The sequence below is a fragment of the Microchirus variegatus genome (genome assembly GCF_963457635.1).
Source record: "Microchirus variegatus genome assembly, chromosome: 6".
Lineage (NCBI taxonomy): Eukaryota > Metazoa > Chordata > Actinopteri > Pleuronectiformes > Soleidae > Microchirus > Microchirus variegatus.
This window is the reverse complement of record NC_139807.1, coordinates 21179148-21200023: the sequence shown is the minus strand read 5'-3', so window position 1 is coordinate 21200023 and position 20876 is coordinate 21179148. Positions and strand designations below refer to the sequence as shown.

The 20876-nt window shown below is 41.3% G+C and overlaps 1 protein-coding gene across 1 annotated transcript in view; it reads right to left on the bottom strand.

Annotated features, from left to right (window-relative positions):
• The window catches only part of ablim3 (actin binding LIM protein family, member 3), a gene marked incomplete at its 3' end in the record, with an annotated part of 104603 nt that overhangs the window by 60902 nt on the left and 22825 nt on the right, over positions 1-20876 (bottom strand). Inside the window, exon 3 of the mRNA XM_083891789.1 lies at positions 469-652. Coding sequence (XP_083747915.1) covers positions 469-652 — 184 coding nt within the window. The remainder of the gene's footprint in view (positions 1-468; positions 653-20876) is intronic.

Here is a 20876-nt window from a genome sequence, read left to right as displayed (position 1 = left end):
CTTTTCTGGCATAAACTCTGACCATGTCAGGACCAGTAGTCCTCATCGAGAACAAAGCCTGGTCCTAATGATTTAGAACGTAGAGCTGGTTGCATTTAGGGAAAAGTTTGAATTGTGGTTAGGTTAATGTTAGGTATTAACTGGATATTGTTAAGGTTAGGAATAATATATATATCTATATATATTTTTTTAGGATGTCAATGCAGTCAATAAGTCAATGCCGTGTACAGTATGTGTATCCTTTTGAGGACCAAAATTAACATGGGAAAACGAGGACTGGTAGTCTTTTAGAGGATCTTTGGGGGTTAAGACCTGTTTTTTTTGCGTTAAGGTGAGGTTTAAGTTAAGGGTTAGGGTTAGGCATTGAGTTGTGATGGTTAAGGTAAGGGGCCACCGAATGCATTATGTCTATGCGTGTCCTCAGTATGAATGCTATGCGAGTGTGTGTGTGTGGGTGTATGTGTGTACCTGCAAACGCTGCAGACAAAGCACTTGGGATGGTATGTGCGTCCCAGAGCAGAGACCACCTCCCCTGTGATGAAGCTGTCACAGCGGTCGCAGCGTGTGCCGTACAGACGCTGGTAGTCTGCTGTGCAGATGTACTCGCCCTTCTTATGGAAGAAGCCAGATTGTGCAAGATCACAGTTACACACTGTGGAGAGAACACAGGGGAAAGAAAGTCAGAAAACAGTGAAGCATATTGAATAACCTGTGGATGTTATAAATGATTACATTTGGCTCTCCATTTTTATGATTCACTGACATCACTGAATAATCTCAGTACATTTCATTTCCTCACTTTTATCTGTGTTTACGTGTTTGATCTGGGTTTATGTTTATGTCTCTTCTACTAAAGCTGCCTGCTGGGGAGGTTGTGCAGCTCCAGACTGTGGTGAGCCAATTTGCTCTGATGAGAATTTAATGACATAATGACATAAAGTCATTTTGTGCTAAACAGTGTGAGAAGACAAAACAAAAAAACCCACAGGTCCTCAGTGTCACCAGAGCATCATGGACAGACTCATCACACACCAGTAAGGAAGACAGTGGAATCATTCATGTGTCTCTATATTGTATTCTAAGCAGACTATGTGGGCTACAACACTTTGCAGTGCAACTGTGAGTGAATTTCACTGAGTGTAACAGTATAGCTAAGAGGCGTTTACACAGATCAGTGGACAGTGTGGTCACTGCTCTCATGGTTGATGGCTCATCTCTGCGGTTACACACAGGAAGAGTTGGCAGTTATTATAACCTTCAGCTGAGAGAAAGGGACAACTTATAAAGTGGCAGGTGTGGCACATGGTGTGGTCTTCTACTGCTGAAGTTTGACATGTTGTGCACTGAGAAACATTTTTCTTCATACCTCGGTTGTAACTGACCTCTGGCATCAACATGAAATTGTCACCATGATAACTGCATTTTCTCTTATTTGGATCAAACCAAGATGGTTTTGTGTAAATATCTCAACTCATCTTGCACCAACAACCAAGCCACATTCAAAGTCACTTAAATCACCTTTCTGATGCTTGGTTTGAACCATAGACCATATATAAAATTAGACAAAATCATCCAGTTTGTCAGATGAGGTTAACACATGAGAAAGAGTATACTGAATAGTCACCAGGTTGCAAATAGATCTGAGTTTAAATATAAGTCTTTGTCTACATCTCACTTGAATTATATAATCAGTAATTAATGGTCTCAGTTGATGATTTAACGTCTTCTTCAAAAGGCCATCATGTCAAATTTGTAGATTGAGTTCTCATTTAGTGGAAAAGATTAAATACCACACATTATGAGTGTGACTGACAGTTGGTTTCGTATGAATGTGGCATGTGAATGGCACTAGCCTTTAACTTAGTCAAAGAAAAAACTCCAGGACACTTTTTTTTAAATCAAAATGCCTTTATAGTAGTGACATAGTTATGGCGCTGGCCAAATCCCATATCTTAAGGCTTCAAATTGGAAGTGCAGATTCTTGTAGGTAGCGTCACTAAGGGTTTGGTGACCTAAATGCACTGAATTTCTGTCATGTTGGCTGATTATTTGTAGATGATATTTGCAGTGAAAGACAATTGACCAGGTGTACCTAAGCTCTTTGGCCAGCTCGTTGGCTACTCTTGACCAGCCCCAGTTAAGGTTAATTGGAAATTGGAAAATAAATGTAAAGAAGTTAACCACTTCTTCCCTGACCCTCTTTTTGGAGTCCCTGTTCGAATATGACATGCCCAAACTAAATAGAGTAAACCTCTGCAGTTACAAGCTCTATGTGGATTATCTTGGTATCAAAATAAAGATAACACTTGTGAGATTCCACCAGAGGTGTAAGTTTCACTGTAGATGCCACTGTGTCAGAGTAAATGTACATGGAACACAGCATAACTGAAGGATTTTTTTCTCTCGCCTAAAAAAATATTTAATTTTAAAGCAAATGTCACCTTTAAAATATGCAGTAGGAGCTTAAAAACACATGGAGGTCATATAACAACATGTGGACATGAGCTGTGCAAAGTCTGATGCTGCTGAAGTGAAGCAGAGTGAAACTAGCCTACGCTGTCGGAGGCCGACAGCAAGGGGTATATTCACGAACTTGTCCAATCCTCAACTTTCCAATATACCCAAAGTATAAGCACTCGCACCTGCCACTAACTGTTTTAATTAATTATTAATAAATTCAACAAAATAACTAGTCAGCATTATATCATAATATTTAACACACTTTATACATGTTCAAAGTATCCATATAAACTCGATATTGAACACAGAATACCTGAACTCATACATTTCTCTCTAGTTTTTAATAAAACTAGTTAACCTATTATACCTTGTTAAAATTTAACAAGGTATAATAGGTTAACTAGGTTAACTATTTAATCGTAGGTTTCGTAGGTTAACTATTTAATATTATGAATATTAAAATGCTAACCACACCTGCCCTATCTTCAAAGTGTCCACATTTCATGAAAAAGCATACACTATGTTTATTAAATTTCATGAAAAAGCATACAATATCGCGTTTCGCACGGATATAATTACGGAGGTTTTATTAAAGAGATGTCTGGGCGTTCTCACTTTTGGTACAGCTTGGCACCATCTGTGCCATTTGAGATTTCTTAAGTACCAAATTATTAAAAACCAATTTAATTTTATCTATGTCACTACAGATCAAAAAAGTATGGAGCCCCCGAAGTGACATGAGAAAAAAAAAAAAATTGAAATCTCTAGTTTTTTTTTTGTCATTTCAGAACTGGCGCTGCGTAACTGACAGCGCCATAGCTCTGGCTTACCTTGGTCAATTAGGGTGATTGACAGCTTGTTTTAAACCTCTAAACTGGTAGAATCAGACCCTGGTCTCCAAATGCATGTGAATCACTTCATTAGCGAGTCAAAAGGACATTAATGCATATGACACATTTGTGTGGACATTCGCCCTTCTCTAATCAGAACGATCTAATGTCGCTCTGTAATGATCAATCAGACTGGGATTTGTTCCCAAAGCATGCTGGAAAGTGTAGTTCTTCATTAGAAGTGGTTTTGTTCCGGCAGAAATAACTTGTTTTGATAAACAGCAAAGGTAAGACGACATTTCTGCTTGTATTTCTTGAAAGTCAGTTGTTGTTTTGCTCTTGTTTTGGGGCTGGATCCGTGAATCTTGGTCGTAGAGTGATAAAAATGGTACCGTTGGAATCTGTAGATTCTCCGCTGTCTAGTCGACACATATTTTTTTGTTTACATAATCATGCTGACGCTCCGGTGCTGCTTTTTTTCCCGCTCCTGTCTTTTATCCATCGTCGTTTTAACTGTGTTTTGTGAACATAAGAATGGATAATAAGAAGTTTATATGCGCTTTTAGCTGAGTTTTTGACCTTTCTGTGGGTATGCAGCATGTCTGTGTTTGTTAAAGTTAGATATGGTTTTATGACTTTTGTCGCTGCGTCTGACGCTGCCCCCGCCAGAAGAGGTTAACATCATGCATGGTTTTATTTTGAAGCATTTTTTTTTTTATTCACGAACATACATGTGCTTGGGTGTGTAATCAGCTGTAAGTAGATTACGTGAGACACTCCTCTAAGATGTCAGCTCATGCTAAAGAAGAAAGCTGCTGTTTAGTTTGCGAAAGAACAGGTTGCCACGTTTAAAGGTGCCATATGTAAGAATATGGCCAAAAAACGGGACTACATTCAAATTCAAAATACCGAGGTCTTTTAGGTTTTGTTTTCTGATGTAACTGACGACCCGTGGTTGCTCGGCAGCTGAGACTCTACTGACTGCAATGATTGGTAGACGGCGGTAGGTGGCGCCACATGCCAAAACATGATTTCAAAACATAAACATGATTTGCAGTCTGCAAAATATTTTTTTGGCTGAACTGTTGTTGTTGGTGAGTTCAGTATGTTATTTAAAAAATTATTCCTGAGTCTTATGACATATTACGAGGATTTTATGGCCAGTTGCTTTAGATTTATTACATAATGCACCTTTAAGGATTTCAATTTGTATTCAATCTGTATTGAAAAATGACATACATACATTTTGTATGTTGAATTTTGACTGAATTAACAACAATAATTTTGGCGATTTTCACTAAGTCTATTTACGTTTCTTTATTGCTTAATCAAAACGTGTTCTTACCAGTTGCAGCTTATCAAAATTATAATTTTCTGCTTTTCTATAAATAGATAAAATCAATATTGAGCAGAATCGAGCTCAGGCTATTTAGTCTGGTACTCAACAACATTTTCTGTTTCTCATGTGGCACCTTGCAAAACTAATTGCCCGCCCATGATGTAAACAGCCACATTAGTTCAGGAAGAACTTAAAGCAACTGATGATATCTGTACCAGAAACAAGAGAAAGTAAACTGCGACTGCTGCTGCACTTGGCACTTTGATGTGTTGGCCCAGTGATTACAGCCCTGCAGTGATCCAGGCACTGTAATTAAACAGCTACAGTGATTATAATGTAACCTACAACTACCATGTACAGTAAAACATCACTGTAATGATGCACCCTCTGACAAAAGGGAAACGTGTGTCTTCATTTAATCCAGCAGCTGGTTAGCTTAGTTTAGCATGAAAACTGGGACCATAGTGAAGATAAAAGACCAGACATCTTTTTACTGTAAAAGTAAAAATACAGCTGACTTGAATTAATTATGTACACAAATTATTATTATTTACACACGTTACAGCTACATATATTGCGTGTGTTTTTGACTTAACTTTGGCAAACTTTGACATCACAAACATCTAAAGTATAAAGGGTGTATTTCCAGCATTTAAGAAGGCGAGACGTTGCAAAACAAAACAGACACACCACATTTTGAGACCAGTTTGACAACAAATGTTGGAATATTTAATGGTGATTGTTGTGTTAATGAGGAAAGTACACCAGATGTGTTTTTATGGAATACATTGTTGCTATGAGAAAACAAACATGGCATTTTCCTCAGCCTAAGCACCTGGCGTTTTGTGCCTTAACCAAACCACATTCACAACCAGGAAACAATTATATTATATATATAAATATAAAAACATATATATGTACCACAAAAAAGTGCCACACGGCATTTTAACACTATAACGTTGATAAAAGTAACACGACTGTGGTTATTGAAATATAACCCAGTGTATTTGTGATGAACGTTCTGTTTTTAGTAGACGATTATCCTAGTTTTCCTCAAAACAGGAATTACTGATGATATCGCAACATGTAAGTAAGTAAAAACTGGTAATTATGATGTTTTGAGTTTTTGTCTCAATGTCCAAAAACAGTCCAAAAAATGGAAACTATGTGTTACGATCCACATTTCATGTCACTATCTGGTTTTATTATTGTTGTGTTGCTGCTCCGTTTTCCCTCTCTCTCTGTCCCAGCAGGGGGCATGGTTGACTTACATTCTGGAGAATGACGCCAGTGATCACCACCACCTGCGCAGTTCCGCCCAGCTGTTCCTGATCAGCGATCATGTGGGCTTATAAGGCGGGACTTCGCGATTCTCTGCCACCTGTGACTCACCAGATCCGTCTTCTCCTTCCACGCCAACGAAGCAGCCGCTTCTCTCCACGATCCCCGTGGACATCAGTACTCCTCCCTACTACACCTGCGAGTGAGTCCGTTCCTCTGGAACAAACGAACGAACACTGTTGCCACGAAGGAGCCGCTGTGGAGAGCTGGCCCAGCTGCATTCCGTTCCCGTGTACTTTCGTGTCGTACATTCACCTGTAAGCACTTGTCCACCTGGTAGTTAATAAAATCATTATTTTACTTACCTACCGTTGTCCTGTCTGCATCTGGGTCCTCCTCCTAAAACATCTTAGTTTCCCTTTAAAGGGAAACGTGACATTAGGACCTGACCAACGATGGACCCGGCAGACAGTGATAGTTTTAAACAAGCGCTAGCTAGCCAGGGGGAAGCTATTATCCGCCACGAGGACCTGCTAACTCAAAAAGCATCCTCCGTAAAACAGCTAACAGCTAGCCTCGGGCCGCTACTTCACTCCGCTTCACCTGTTTCTCCACCAGGCCAGTTACCTCCGGTATTTTCGTCACCATCCCTCGTTACACCCACTCGTGAGCCATTTGTTCCGACCCCCGAACGATTTTCGGGGGAGCTGAACAAATGCGCTAGCTTCCTTTTTCAATGTTCTCTGGTGTTTGATTTACAGCCGGCTACTTACCCGACAGACCATGCTAAGCATTTGTGGTAAATCTGCTAACTGGTAGAGCGGCTCAGTGGGCTGCGGCTACGCTCCGTAACGCACACACTCGCCCCGCTTCCTACGCTGTTTTCGCTACGGAGTTAGTTCGCGTCTTTGATCACTCTTTCCACAACAGTGACATTGCTAACCGCTTACTTTTTCTAAAGCAGGGTAATTCCTCTGCGGCTGATTTCTCTGTCAATTTTCGCATTCTCGCTTCTGATAGCGATTGGAACGACGCGGCGTTGTGGGCTATATTTTTACGTGGGCTAAACGAGGAACTTCCCCTCAGCAAGGGGAGAATATTCTCTAAACTCGACCTTCGCAACGCTTACCACCTGGTCCGGATCAAGGAGGGGGACGAGTGGAAGACTGCATTCAACACCCCCATCGGACACTATGCTATGAGTACCTGGTCATGCCCTTCGGCCTGACCAATGCCCCTGCTGTGTTTCAGCACCTAGCTAATGACATTCTGCGCGACATGCTGGACAGGTTCCTCTTCGTCTACTTGGACGCAACCTGATTTTTTCAGAGACCGAAGAGGAACATGTCCAGCATGTCCGCCTAGTTCTGCAGAGACTGCTCGAAAATAAGCTGTTTTTCATGCCAAGTCTGTTCCGTTCCTTGGATTTATAGTGGAACAGGGCAGTCTCGCTCCCAACCCTCAAAGATCTCTGCCGTCAAGGATTGGCCTAACCCCACCACTCGGAAGCAACTCCAGCGCTTCTTGGGTTTCGCCAATTTTTATAGACGCTTCATAAGAAACTATCCTAGCCGCATCCAATCCGCTCCAGTCCTCGACCACCCAGATCCTGAGCTCCAGTTTGTGGTCGAGGTCGACGCTTCCGACAACGGAGTGGGGGGCGGTCCTCTCCCAATGCAGCCACCACGACCAGAAGCTCCATCCCTCGCGATTCTCTGCCACCTGTGACTCACCAGATCCGTCTTCTCCTTCCACGCCAACGAAGCAGCCGCTTCTCTCCACGATCCCCGTGGACATCAGTACTCCTCCCTACTACACCTGCGAGTGAGTCCGTTCCTCTGGAACAAACGAACGAACACTGTTGCCACGAAGGAGCGGATGTGGAGAGCTGGCCCAGATGCATTCCGTTCATGTGTACTTTCGTGTCGTACATTCACCTGTTAGCACTTGTCCACCTGGTAGTTAATAAAATCATTATTTTACTTACCTACCGTTGTCCTGTCTGCATCCGGGTCCTCCTCCCAAAACATCTTAGTTTCCCTTTAAAGGGAAACATGATACTATGTACACATGTTTTTCCAACTCTCTCCTCTCTCGTGACAAATATGTGACCCGCCACGGACCAAGCGGGAACAAGTCGGCAAAGCGCAAAACGAGAAAAAACAGGAAAACGTTTTTTTTTCCAAAATTAGGGATTTCCGTTTTTTTCAAAATTACACAAGTTGAAGTTTTGAAGAAGCCACTACATGCTTCAAATCACAGTATTGTGGGTCTTAAAACCATAAACTTTGTGTTTGAATTTGTGGTTGTTTTATCGCTGTGAATCGCTCCTAGTTTGGGTGTGGCGATCTCACATTCCAGAGCTTTTGTTGCTTTTTCAGAATACACATGGCTAATTAATATGCACGCTCTCACGCAGAGAGAGCGAGGGAGGGGGAGAGATAGTCTGTCCAGCAGTTATGCGTGTGTGTTCGCAGTGTGTGCAGTGTATGTGTGCAGTGTGAAATTAAATCATGATTGTCAAAGGAAGACATAGAAAACCGGAGAATAAGTCAGCTGTGGCACAAAGACAGACAGCAGAGAGAAGGCTGGTGTGTGGACTGTTAGCATTTTAAGCTAGCGATCTTTATGCTAACATGTTAGTAGACTTAATTGTCACAAAAACAACACACAGATGGATTATTCCGCGGCTGAAAGAGAGCAGGACAGACACAGTAGTTGTCTGAGATGATGACGTGACGCCAGCACCGCGCTATCTCCTATCGAATTTGACTTTTGGAAGCGAACAGACGTAAAACTGCGACGAAAAGGAAGCATGCCCGGACCTCTTATCTGATCGGAGGCACTGAAGTCTGCTGGAATACCTTTCAGTTTCTTATGGGGTGAGTTTTCATTAACGTTGTTTATCTATGTTATGTTAGTGTTCATTCAAAGTCACATACAGATGCACATAGGGACGATGTCTTTTAATAATCCACTGTGCGTTTCATAACGCCGTTTGGCTACATTGTTGTTAGCTGTGCCTGCTTAGCTCCCTGGCTCGCTAGCTCGGCACTCGTATTATAAGCTACGATCATCTGATCGATATGTACGGGAGCATATGACCTCTGCTGTGCAAGAATAACGTGTGGATAACATACTTCTGGTGCGTTTCAGAACGTTATGTTGCCATAACGGTTATTAGCTATACTAGAGATTGGCTAGCTCACTATTGGTGTGTTAAAAATAATACCGTAAGGGGAGCATGTCACGGCCCTCTTTGAGATTTTGTACACCCGCAGGTTCAGTTTGATAATTCATATGCTTTGAGATGAAACTCCCGTGTTCGAAACCTAACATTGCATTGAATGATGTGTGAATGCCACACCTTTGCATGCATGAATCACACATGTGATTAACACAATGTGTGATGAACGTGTTAATTACACGTGCGATTCATGCACATAAAGGTGTGGCATTCACACATCATTCAAGCAATACTACTGATCGATCTATACTGATTCAGTGATAAAGTGCCTGATCTGAAACAAGTATTTTGTTTCAGAATCCTGGGCATAAGGATTGGCATGTGAAGTTGCTACCAACCCATGTATCCAAGGCCTCAGTGTGGCGTCTATACATGAGGTCGGCTAAGGCTCTTGGTATGTGTAAAAATTGATTTCTATACAATAGCCAAATGCTTATATTGACCAGTAACACTATGAGCCATTAGAATGAACATAAACATAATATTTGTCTTTCCAGGTGAACGTGCAGTTTGTAAATCAAGCTTCAAAGCACTGTCTTCAAGTAAAGGGAGCAATGAAGTCATCAGCTACATGCATCATTTCTTCAGCAACTTTGGAGTTGGAGAAACAGATGTGGATCTTCATTGTGACAACTGCAGTGGACAAAACAAAAACAACTTCATGCTCTGGTACGGTGCCTGGCGGGTTGGACACAAGCTTCACTCCGCGCTCAGCATCCACTTCCTGATTGTTGGCCCAAATTGGCCCCGACCGTGGCTTTGGACTAATCAAGCAAGCATTCATGAGGACCAGAGTCAATACTTTGGCAGACATCGCTCAGGTTAGTTCATTTTATTAGACTGCAGGTGGCAGAGTGATAGTAAAGGCCGACTGGCAGACACATCTGAGTCCCTACTTTCGAAAGTTCCCACAGATCAAGAGTAATCAGCACTTTAGGTATTTAGATTCAAACTTCTGCATTTTATGAATAAAAAAATCATGAATGGACATAATAGTGTTCCATGTGAACAGTGAGCCATGTTTTAAATATCCTGTTGTGTGCTTCTATTCTGTCACAGCTTTGATGCCAACAGACCAGGTGTGGTGCTTGCTCAAACTCACAGTGATGCAGAGCCCATCCAGTTTCAGCTACTGCGCAACCCAGGAGTTCTGCCCCCTGTTGACAGTCTTCCCGTCCCGTACATTTAGCCCGCATATCAACTGTGATGGACAGAGTGGGTACAACCACTGGTACTGAAGATGATAATATAGTCCATGGTCTGGAAAATATTGAACTCTCCTTCACACACGTAGATATATTTTATTTGATATTTGAAGTATGTATCTATCTTTCACCTTTCTTGTTTCTCATTTTTATTCAAGTGCTTTTTGTAACAGAACAATTTCCCTCTGGGGATCAATAAAGTAAATTCTGATTCTTACCAGTCCACTGAAGTACTTACAGCAAATAACACTACATTGACATGAACTACATTCATTCCTTTTTGTTTTCAAACTGCTACACTGTTACTGTCCTGAGGGCTAACAGACATCAGATGTCACTGACAGCTAGACTGTGTGGGGGGTTGTGACCATGTTAATGTGATGCAAATGAGCAGCTATTGGCCTGGCTCCTCAAGAAGGTCAAAATCTTTCAGGCAAAATTTCTCCCTAAAGCAGTTTGAGGAGTGCCTACATTCAAATGGCCACATCTTCTTCAGAAATTATCAGATTTACATGTTTGACATTGTTGGAAAGCTTAGAAATCACACTTTCGGAATATGTAAATAACTCCAAATGTCCCGAAGTAGACTTGTGAACGCTATTGCCATGGCTGGACACATATGCTGATTCTCCAGCTTCCTGCAACAGCACAAGTTCAATTATGATAATACCCACATGTTGGTTTTAACTTACAACTTCCCAGCTTTCAGAAACCATTTGAATCTTTATGATAGCACAAACCGTCGCATAATTCCAATAATGCAAAATACACATGTGCAAATGTGTGTCTGCAATACGCTCCGTGTTAAATGGTTAAAAATATCACATACTGAACAGTCATGGCCTGAGCACAAATTTTCATTTTTAAAATGGTCTTTGGATGTTTTTGTAATTTATAATGTTGTTTTTATGTAGGGCCAAATAATATTTTCCACATTGCAAATGATAAAGGTCAAACTAAAGTTTGAACGAACCTGACATTAAAAGTGAAAGATATATACCGCTAATAAATTGCTTCATACTGGTCATTATATGGTCAGACTAGAACCACATGCTGCATAGGTTCCACCAGATTTCAGTATTGACTGGCAGGCTGAGAGTTCAAAAACACACACGCACATAAACCCTTCAAAGGAGCTCATTTAATCTCAAGCTGTTTATGAGAGGAGCATATTGACTTAATGGCATAATAAAAGATCAATGGGCCCTCACTTAAAAACAAAACAATCTCAGCTCCCACAGGATGATAGACACATAAATCCATCCCAATGAGATGGCACCGTGCATTCACCGAGATTGGATGATGAAATGAGACAGTGTGTGTATGGCCAGACATGATGATCGATCTTAATCATTTTGACAGGTGATTGGCATGACGGTGAGGCAGCTGCAGAAACGTACAAGTAGGGAGGAATGTGGAGGAAGGAAATGGGAATAAATTAAATAGGTTGTTCATAAAAATGTTCTGAGTGCATGTCGTGTGTGCGTGCGTGCGTGCGTGTGTGTGTGTGTGCATATGCCAACCACATTTCCAGATCTGCTTTACAATGTCACAGAGCTTCAAAAAGTGCAGCTGAAACCAAACTGACTGAGGGCCATGACCAGAAACCCAAATCACAGGCTATCTGATGCCTTCATGGAAAGTAAAATGGTAGAGTAAATATTTCCACATCTTCCCATCTCTTCACCATGGAAAAAAATCTCGAATCTTGAGATGGTGCCTCTTTTGTGGAAAACAAATTGCAGTAAAATATTTTTTTCCTGGCTCTGTAACATTTGTTTTTTCAGTCTGTACCCAGACTTTTAAATGACTGGATTCAGCTCAATCAGCTAATGCACTTCATTAGCATAGAAATGCCTGACCAAATCACAGCCGGCCAACTGGCCCTGCTGGATTGGACTGTCTGGGAGGATTGTTCACCTGTTCCAGCTAATCACACTGTTTTCTTTTGACTGTATGATTGGCTGGATGCATTGCACATCGTCGCAGGGGGACTTTAATCATGTGGATTTAAAAACAGTGCTCCCCAAACTCCACCAGCAAGTGAAGTGTGCCACCAGAGGAGCCAACACACTGGATAAAGTCTTCACGAACATTAAGCAGGGCTACAGGGCTAAGCCACAACCACACCTGGGCCAGTCTGACCATGTATCACTCTTCCTGATCCCTGCATACACCCCACTCTCCCTGCTCCCACCACCACAAAGACAGTAAAAACCTGGCCAGAGGAAGCCTCCCAGCAGCTACAGGACTGTTTCAGAAGGACAGACTGGGGTATTTTTGAACACCCAGACCTGGACAGTGTGCTGAGCTACATTTAACACTGCACAGACACTGTTACAGTGGAGAAACACGTCCGGGTCTACCCCAACCGGAAACCCTGGATGACCAGTCAGGTCCAAAAGCTGCTGAAGGAAAGAAACACTGCCTTCAGGTCCGGTGACACAACCCTCTACAGCACAGCCCTCGCTAACCTGAAGAGGGGCATCCGAGAGGCCAAGTTGGACTACAAGAGGAAGTTCAGCACATCCCTAACTACAGAACAAACCTGGGTCCTGTAGTTGGTGATGCATCATTGGCAGAGGAGCTCAACCACTACTTCAGCCAATTAGAGGTGGAAACATCAGAGGCCTCCGGACTTCACCCAGGAAGCGACACCTGCACCTTCATGGTGGAGGAGCATGAGGTTAGAAAACTGTGGTCCGTCAACCCACGGAAAACAGCCGGACCCGATGGCATCTCAGGGCAGCAGGCACGGCGCCAGGATTTTTTCTCTCCCGGGGCTAATGGGGAGCTTGACCGATAGGTGGGGGTGCTAAGAAAATAATTGATTTTACAGACTTCAGTTACTTTATAAAGAGGTTCTGTTTTTTTCAATAAAAGCAGCTATGATACAACGCAAGAGCATGTTCGATATGTGTGTCTTGAATGAACTTTTTGCCTACTTCCAGTTCTGGTAGCCATCGTGGGTAAATGCTGCCTTCTCTCCGTGGTTTCCTGGACGCTGAAAGTGGTGGCATGCAAAGCAGAAAACACGGTCCTTTGAAATAGAATATTCCAGCCATTTTCAATCAGAGGGAGCGGTGTCTGTGTCAGCAGTGCAGCTAACGGGGCTGTAGAGCAGCTAGCAGCGATGGACTGCTCTGGTGCTCCTTCAGGTCCTGGCTCAGGAGTTCCTCTCTCAGATTCATTTTTCGAATCTCCCTCTTCTTCTTCTTGTCCCTCTGGGAGACTGGGTCTTGGTCTTTATTTTCTACCTGCACTCTTTCTTTCTTGATAACAAAACGATCCATTGCAACGGACTGTAAGGTAGCTAGCCTTAGCCCCTCCCCTAACCTCCTCTCCTCTCACTCTCACTCACACACACACACACACACACACACACACACACACACACACATATACATAATATATATAATATAGAGTGTGACTGTGTGTGTGCGTGTGGGCTGGGCAATATGGACCAAAAGTCATATCTCGATATATTTAGGTTGAATATCGATATACGATATATATCTTGATATTTTTTTCCGCAAAGTAAGAGCTGTGAAATCAGTCAAAGTCAAAGCCAAATATGAGTAGTTTTATTGAAAACTACACAAATAACAATAAAATGTAAACATAAACACTGTATAACAATAGGAGTGCCTTTTATAAAATCAAAGCTCCGTAAGGTGCACATTTAAATTAAAAAAAAATATCTTTAATAAAAATAGCCTATAAAATAGGCCAATCTTTTTCTGAAATAAATATGTGTTTATGAGAAAAGTACAATATCAAAATGTTTTAGTTTGAAATCCTTGTTACTTACAAAAATTATTGAATGTGTAGTTCTTCATTAGAAGTGGTTTTGTTCCAGTGGAAATAACTTGTTTTGATAAACAGCAAAGGTAAGACAACATTTCTGCTTGTATTTCTTGAAAGTCAGTTGTTTTGTTTATTTTACAACCATGGGTCTTACAGGGTTAATAATGTGCTATTAAGTGAATGAACATGCTTTGTACAGTACATCAACATAGCCCTGATGCCTATTCTAATTGTTTTAGAGCTGCTGTCGACATTATGCATTATGCATTATCCCACATCTGCGCTGCCAACATGGGGCCCTTGCTCCTATGCACTTCCCCCTGTGACCCCTGGGTTTGAGCCCCTTTGACAGGAAGAAACACTCCAAGAGTAAATAATGTGTTTTCTCACGTTGTGCCAAATCACAGGGTGAGAGAAGACACAGTCAAACAGGCAGGAAGAGGAACAAAACAAAAGTCCTACAGTCCAAAGCCCCGTGAAGCTGTCCTTCGGCACAGTGCCTGAGAAGATGCTCACAAATGCAACTTTTTTGAACTGCCGGATTGCGCTGACTTTCCCAGTTTTCTCAAAGTATTTGCCATAGTGTTGGCAGAAAAGGCGTATACTCGAAATGTTGGAGCGGCTGGCATTTGTAACTGTTCATGAATGAATTTAACACGATCCAAAGTGATGTATCACTTGCACCGAAACAGACTCCAAAGGCTTCAAAATACGTTTTAAATGTATTTCAGACACAACCTGACTGTGACGTAGAGAGCAAGTAGAGTCCCAGGCTAAAATATAGCCGAACTAACTCCTGTAGCTACTGTCATTTTCACACAGAAACACAAACCGAAATGACCAGCAGAAAAGTCCTGCTGCTGAGGCCTTCAGCTTTTAACCCTCTGAGGGCTGATAAGAGGGGAAAACAGGGCGTGTATGAGATCGTAAATAGTGAAAAGCCAACCTGCTAGTCATGGGGCCTTGTGTTCCTTCATACCTGTTATGTGTGTGCATGTGTGTTTTTTTCTGTCACTTAATAGCCCTCTTTATCATTCAGAAGTCACCGTTTCACTGAGCCAGACACATGCACACATAAGTGGTTTAAACTCAATATGGCACGCTTACACATCAAGACAATAGGCAGGGTGTCTGTGTGTGAAAATCCCTCAGGACAGAAACGCTTGAGCGAGACAAACAGAGGAATAATCCTTGTCATCTATCCTGGATCCCGGATCGGGTAAAAGGCGCCACTGCCATGCTCCTTTCTCTCTCTCTGTCTGCCGGAATCTCTCCCTAGCAACCAGGCACTGGTGTGGTGATTGGATCAGCGTACCAGCCGTTGCTATAGCTACAGAAAGCTCCCCTTCCCTGTTACCCCCCACTTTTTTCTGTGCTATGTCTTTCCAACTGTTTCTCTTCATAACCTCTTTCCTCTTCTCTTTATTCCTCCCACTATTTGTCTTCTCCCTCCCTTTACTTCCTTCAGGGAGCAGCTGTACAGTGTAGCGGGTTGATGTTATTAACACTGAGGTTGAGTGATGGGGGCTAATAGCATCCAAAGGGAGGCTGGACTGAGTGAAACAGGTCCACAGAGAAAGAGACACAGATGCTGCAATTTTTACAAGAGGTCTGGTGAGAAAACCCGACTCAAAACGGAGTAATAGAAGAGCAGTCGTGTATTTATTTGACTTGCCATGTGTACATCTGCTGCTCCCTGTATGATTGAAATCTCTGACAATAAAAAAAATTGAAACTGCTGAGGGCAGCTTGTGTGCAAACGTGTCTGTGTTTGCTTCTGCCTCTACTTGTATTTTTGCATGTGTGTGCTGACTTGAATAGGGAAAGCTGAAGTGACGTTTTGTGCTTGTGCTACTGACCTCACTGCTACTGCTTGAATCTACGAGTGTCAATTATGCTTCAGAGGTGGAGTAAATGTGGTCACTATGTCATTAGGTCAGTATGCATGAGTCAGTCTGTCTGCTGGTAATACAACACCACATTACCCATACACTACAGCCTGCTGCTTCACTCAGAAGTGCTATGGGATCTACATAATCCACAGTATTCACCCCCGCAGCCTGTCTGGGTCTGGAGTTGATGCATCAAGCTGCGAGATGGCTTCTTTCGTCAGCTTTTTCCACATAACTCTCTCTCAAGTTGATCGTGCATCAATGATCAGCTGCTGTTTAATGGGTTCAAATGGGGAGGTCAAATGCACATGATGAGTGATCTGTTCCTGTCCTGACTAATGCATAAGAGAGGGATTATGATAATGTGGCATCTGGAATGAAATGTGGCTTGAGAAAGTGTGGATGGGATGGATGGATGGACAGATGTACATATTTCTACATGTTAAGTGAATGTGTACACAAGGTATCTCTCTTTCTGAGTGTGTTCCTGTTTAAGGCTGATTGATCGTGATCTCATTTGTGGGGCAGAGTCATCCCTTTTGGGAAAACGTAGACAGAAATGAAGGAGGAGAGAAAGAGGAGATGGAGGAAATAACTGATATTTTACATCATGTGTTTTTTTTATTGGAAATGAATCAACTGTGGCAGAGTCGGTATCATTTGTCAAAGTCAATAGCCTCAGGAGACATGTTGATCCTCTGGGGGAAAACACTGACCAGCAAAGATTGGAATCAAATGCTGAGACACATCTCAATCACAGACTTCATAAACACCTACCACAGATCAGGGAAATAAACTAAATTAAATTTGAAATCTCTTTGAAGTCTGTGTGTGACATTGGGTTTATATGAAAACTGCTGGCTGTGCAGAAGCCCATGCAAGAGAGCAAAGAGTAGTATAGGTGACCTTGAGCGTCATGAAAGGCGCCGCCCAATATAATGCATTATTATTATTATTATTATTATTATTATTATTATTATTATTATTATTATTATTATTATTATTATTATTATTATTATTATTATTATGGGTTGGGATTTGGCAGAGCCTGGCCGCACAATAGTGCCCCATTGATTCATGGGATGAGAAGAGCTCTCTGGAAGATGCGAGGCATGGGGTGATGTCTGAAAGGTGTATGGTGGAGGAAGATGGGAGTCAGACTGGTATTACAATGAAGTGATGATGTAATGTTTAGATGTAATGTTCAGCACCCCCATCCCCCCTCTTCATCTCCTGTCTGCCCATTTCCTGTGCCCCCCCCCCCCTTTTTTTTCTCCAGGGTACAAAATACACCCTTCTCATTGGTTAACACGACCACAGATATGCTGAGAATATCCACCAACCAGGGCCCGGGTGCCACCTCACACCGTTACCACAGCAACACCTCACAACTCGCACAGCAAGCATACATGCTTGTATGGATGCACACACTCATATGCATGAGTGCATGTGTGCAATAAAAGCTTGTGTTTTCACCTGCATGTGTGTATGTGTGTGTGTGTGTGTGTGTGCAATGTATCAGCATTGCCAACATCAGTGAAGAGATCCTTATTTTCTTTATAAAAGCACGTCTGCAGGTTCTTCCCACCAAATACAACCTTTCACTGTGGTTTCCCTCCATCCATTCACCCCTCTGCATGCTGCATGACCCCCCTCAACATATGGAGTCGGTAGCCCACATTATGAACAGTTGCCCATCACTAAAAGGACTGTATATTGACAAACATGACAGACTTGAGGACCTCATTGCTGTACAGATTCCCTGTGTGGCTGATGAAAAACTCTATAAACACACTACTGTGCAGTCTGATTGGTTTAACTCACCTGCAAACACTTGCAGGAATTCCAAATACACCAGATATTGTTGTCATATCTCAGCATTCCAGAACAGTTAAGCTATTTGAAGTAACATGTGCATTTGATCTGTTTATGGAGGACTCTCACCTTTCTAAGACTGTAAAATATCAATCGTTAATATACACCATTGGAAACCTTGCAGATACCCGATTATTGTGCTGGTGTTTGGTAGTCTAGGGAATGTACACAGGCTGGTGATCCGGGGGCTTTGCATTGGGGGGGCTATTTAAAACAAGAGCCAAACAGTTGGTACTGTAGTACTGAAGTACTGCTCAATTTCAGCCATTATCGGAAGCATGTTTATTTGGAAAAGGAGATGTTTTCTGTACCCATGAAATTGTGTCATACATAACAATGTGCTGATTTGTTTTAATCTGTTTGATCATTCAAAATATTTGATTCCTAATGAAAATTGACTTGTAATGTGGAATTAAATAAAGTATCTAAAATTTATCTAAAAAACTGATCAACCTGCTGCGTGTCCTCTTTGTGGGTGTGTGTGTGTGTCTGTGATGGCCACACAGAGTGAACATGTAACAACAACAACAGCAGCTTCCTGTGAGTTTGTCTACTGTGGAGCACCGGCTTTGTGCTGAACATCAGTGCAGTACTGGTCATATACAACAACACAACTCTCTCAGTTTCTTCTCCAGCAAAAACACCTGCTAAAGACGTCACGTGACTTATACAAAAACCCAACTTTGTTCAGAATTAATTATTTTTGCATTATCCGTGAAATATTTTTCTAAAAACAAGTGAAAAATCTGTATCTTCCCAATGGGTTAACTTTGAGAGAACAACAGCCTAACCCTGAAAAGAAGGAGCATGCCAAAATAATTAATTCATTGAGGAATTATTATTTTTTGTTTTATTTTTGGTTGCTCTAACCAACGCTGGTTGAAAAACGAGGCTTCTAGGTACCTGTCTATTTAAAAAGGCAACAGACAACATTCGTGTCCCTAGTGCTTCTATATGTATTAGAGTGTATTAGTAGCAGCAAAATGCCAGAAGCAGAAACTTTTCCTCAGAGTTGTTGTGCCCTAAAAAGGAGAGCGACACATGATGCATAGCATGTTAAACACAATTATCTACATTCAATCCTTGTTTATTCTTTGTGGTGTAAATTGAGCCATGACATTTCTCCGGAAACTGTGTCCCGTGGCCAAGAGAAAAAGTAAGAGCAAAGTTCATCCTCACACTAAAACTTCAGTTCAACAATTCTACCATTATTGGAAGAGGTTGTGTGCACATGATGCTTTTTCAGTCATCTGCAAATGACTTAAAAGTAACCCATGACTGTCTGAAACACTTGCTCCAGGCTACACAGCAGACAGATCAACAAAGCTTTTCAGTTTTTTTTAAATAATAATTTGCATCCACACATGTACTTGACTGTTATTATGCCCCTTCGACCTGCACTTAACAAATGTCACCAACTTCACACCTTAGCCCAGTGGTTTGAAATGGCCCGAGTCATTTATCAAAAACGTTTCCCCTAAAATCTTGCTGAGCCAAAAACACTGAGCATCCCATTCTTTAAATCATTTGCTTTCTGTACTTAAGTCTTTCATTCAACTCAATAGGGATCAACCAGGGACTGGCCGATAATATTGGCTGATATTCTGCATTTTTGCAATCATCACGCATGACAAAAAAAAAAAAAAGATGTAGGTGAAGATGACCCGAAGTCGCTTGCTTAATAAAACACTGGCTGTAGTATATATATGGGAGGAAAACCAGTAGTTTGGCTCTGGAGATAAAACTGTTCACAACTTTAACACGGGGTACAGCTACATTATCATTGCCGCGACCGCTTTAGAGTGTACAATTAATGTTCTGAGATTCTGAATATGACTTAATTTCTCTAAATATATAAATTAATATAATAATAAATAAGGAACTATAAGTGAAAAACTCTGGTAAGCACTGAAAGTTGTGTCTTTATTAAAATAATATGCTGTTTTATGTAAATTTTACATAAATAACTATTAAATCTATAAAATGAATGTAGTGAGCCAAGGTTCTGGCCACCCTCTTTATCGGTTTGCTCTTAATCAGGCTGGATCAGATGTAGCCTACCTGAAAGGGAGAGAACATAAGACATCACTAATTACATTTTATTCAGGTAGGCTATCATAAGAATAATATGTAGTGGAGTGGAAGTTTAACAGACAGTTTTGCTCTAATAAATGAATATAAATGTTCTGTTTTTTAATTCTCACTCTTTCTTTTTGTCTCTCTTTCTCTAAAACCTCATTACAGATGGATGGATCCAAGAAGCGGTGAAGTACATTATGGCAGTATTTCACACAGCCGATCCCAGGAAAGGCAGTGCGTAATACCTACAAAGACATTAGTGATTATGTGATTATGTGATTATGTGATTATGTGTTCATGTTATTATGTTAATTATGTGTTCATGTTATTTTACAAAAAAGTTAAGGCCATTTTTTCAGTGTAAACAAATAGTATACTGTATTCATTCTAATCCCAGGTGTGTTTTTCTAAATTTTTAAACCAAAATTTTAACGTTTACTGCAAATAAATATTGGTTCTACATATCGGCTATCTGTTACGCTTGGTTATTAATAATCGGTATCCGTATTGGCCCTGAAAAATCCATATCCGTCAATCCCTACTCAATTGCCTACAAATATGAACAAAATATTATTGTTATGGTTGCTAGGTGAGAAAGTCACCCCCAGCTCCTAGGAGCGGGTAAGGTTGTCACATGTAAATGACCATGCTGTGATCTGTTCAAATGCAAATCAGGAATGTGTGTCTCCACTGAAAAGATACACAAGTCTCAGGGAGTCAGTTGAGTTTTGCTCAATAGATGTAAGTTTTGTTCTTAGTTTGTTTCCCTGTAGAAGGACTTTCAGTTTATATTTTGAAGATGCATTATTTCTTTGAACAATTGGAGTATTATTTAATTGTATTATGTGGTTAAAAACTGGA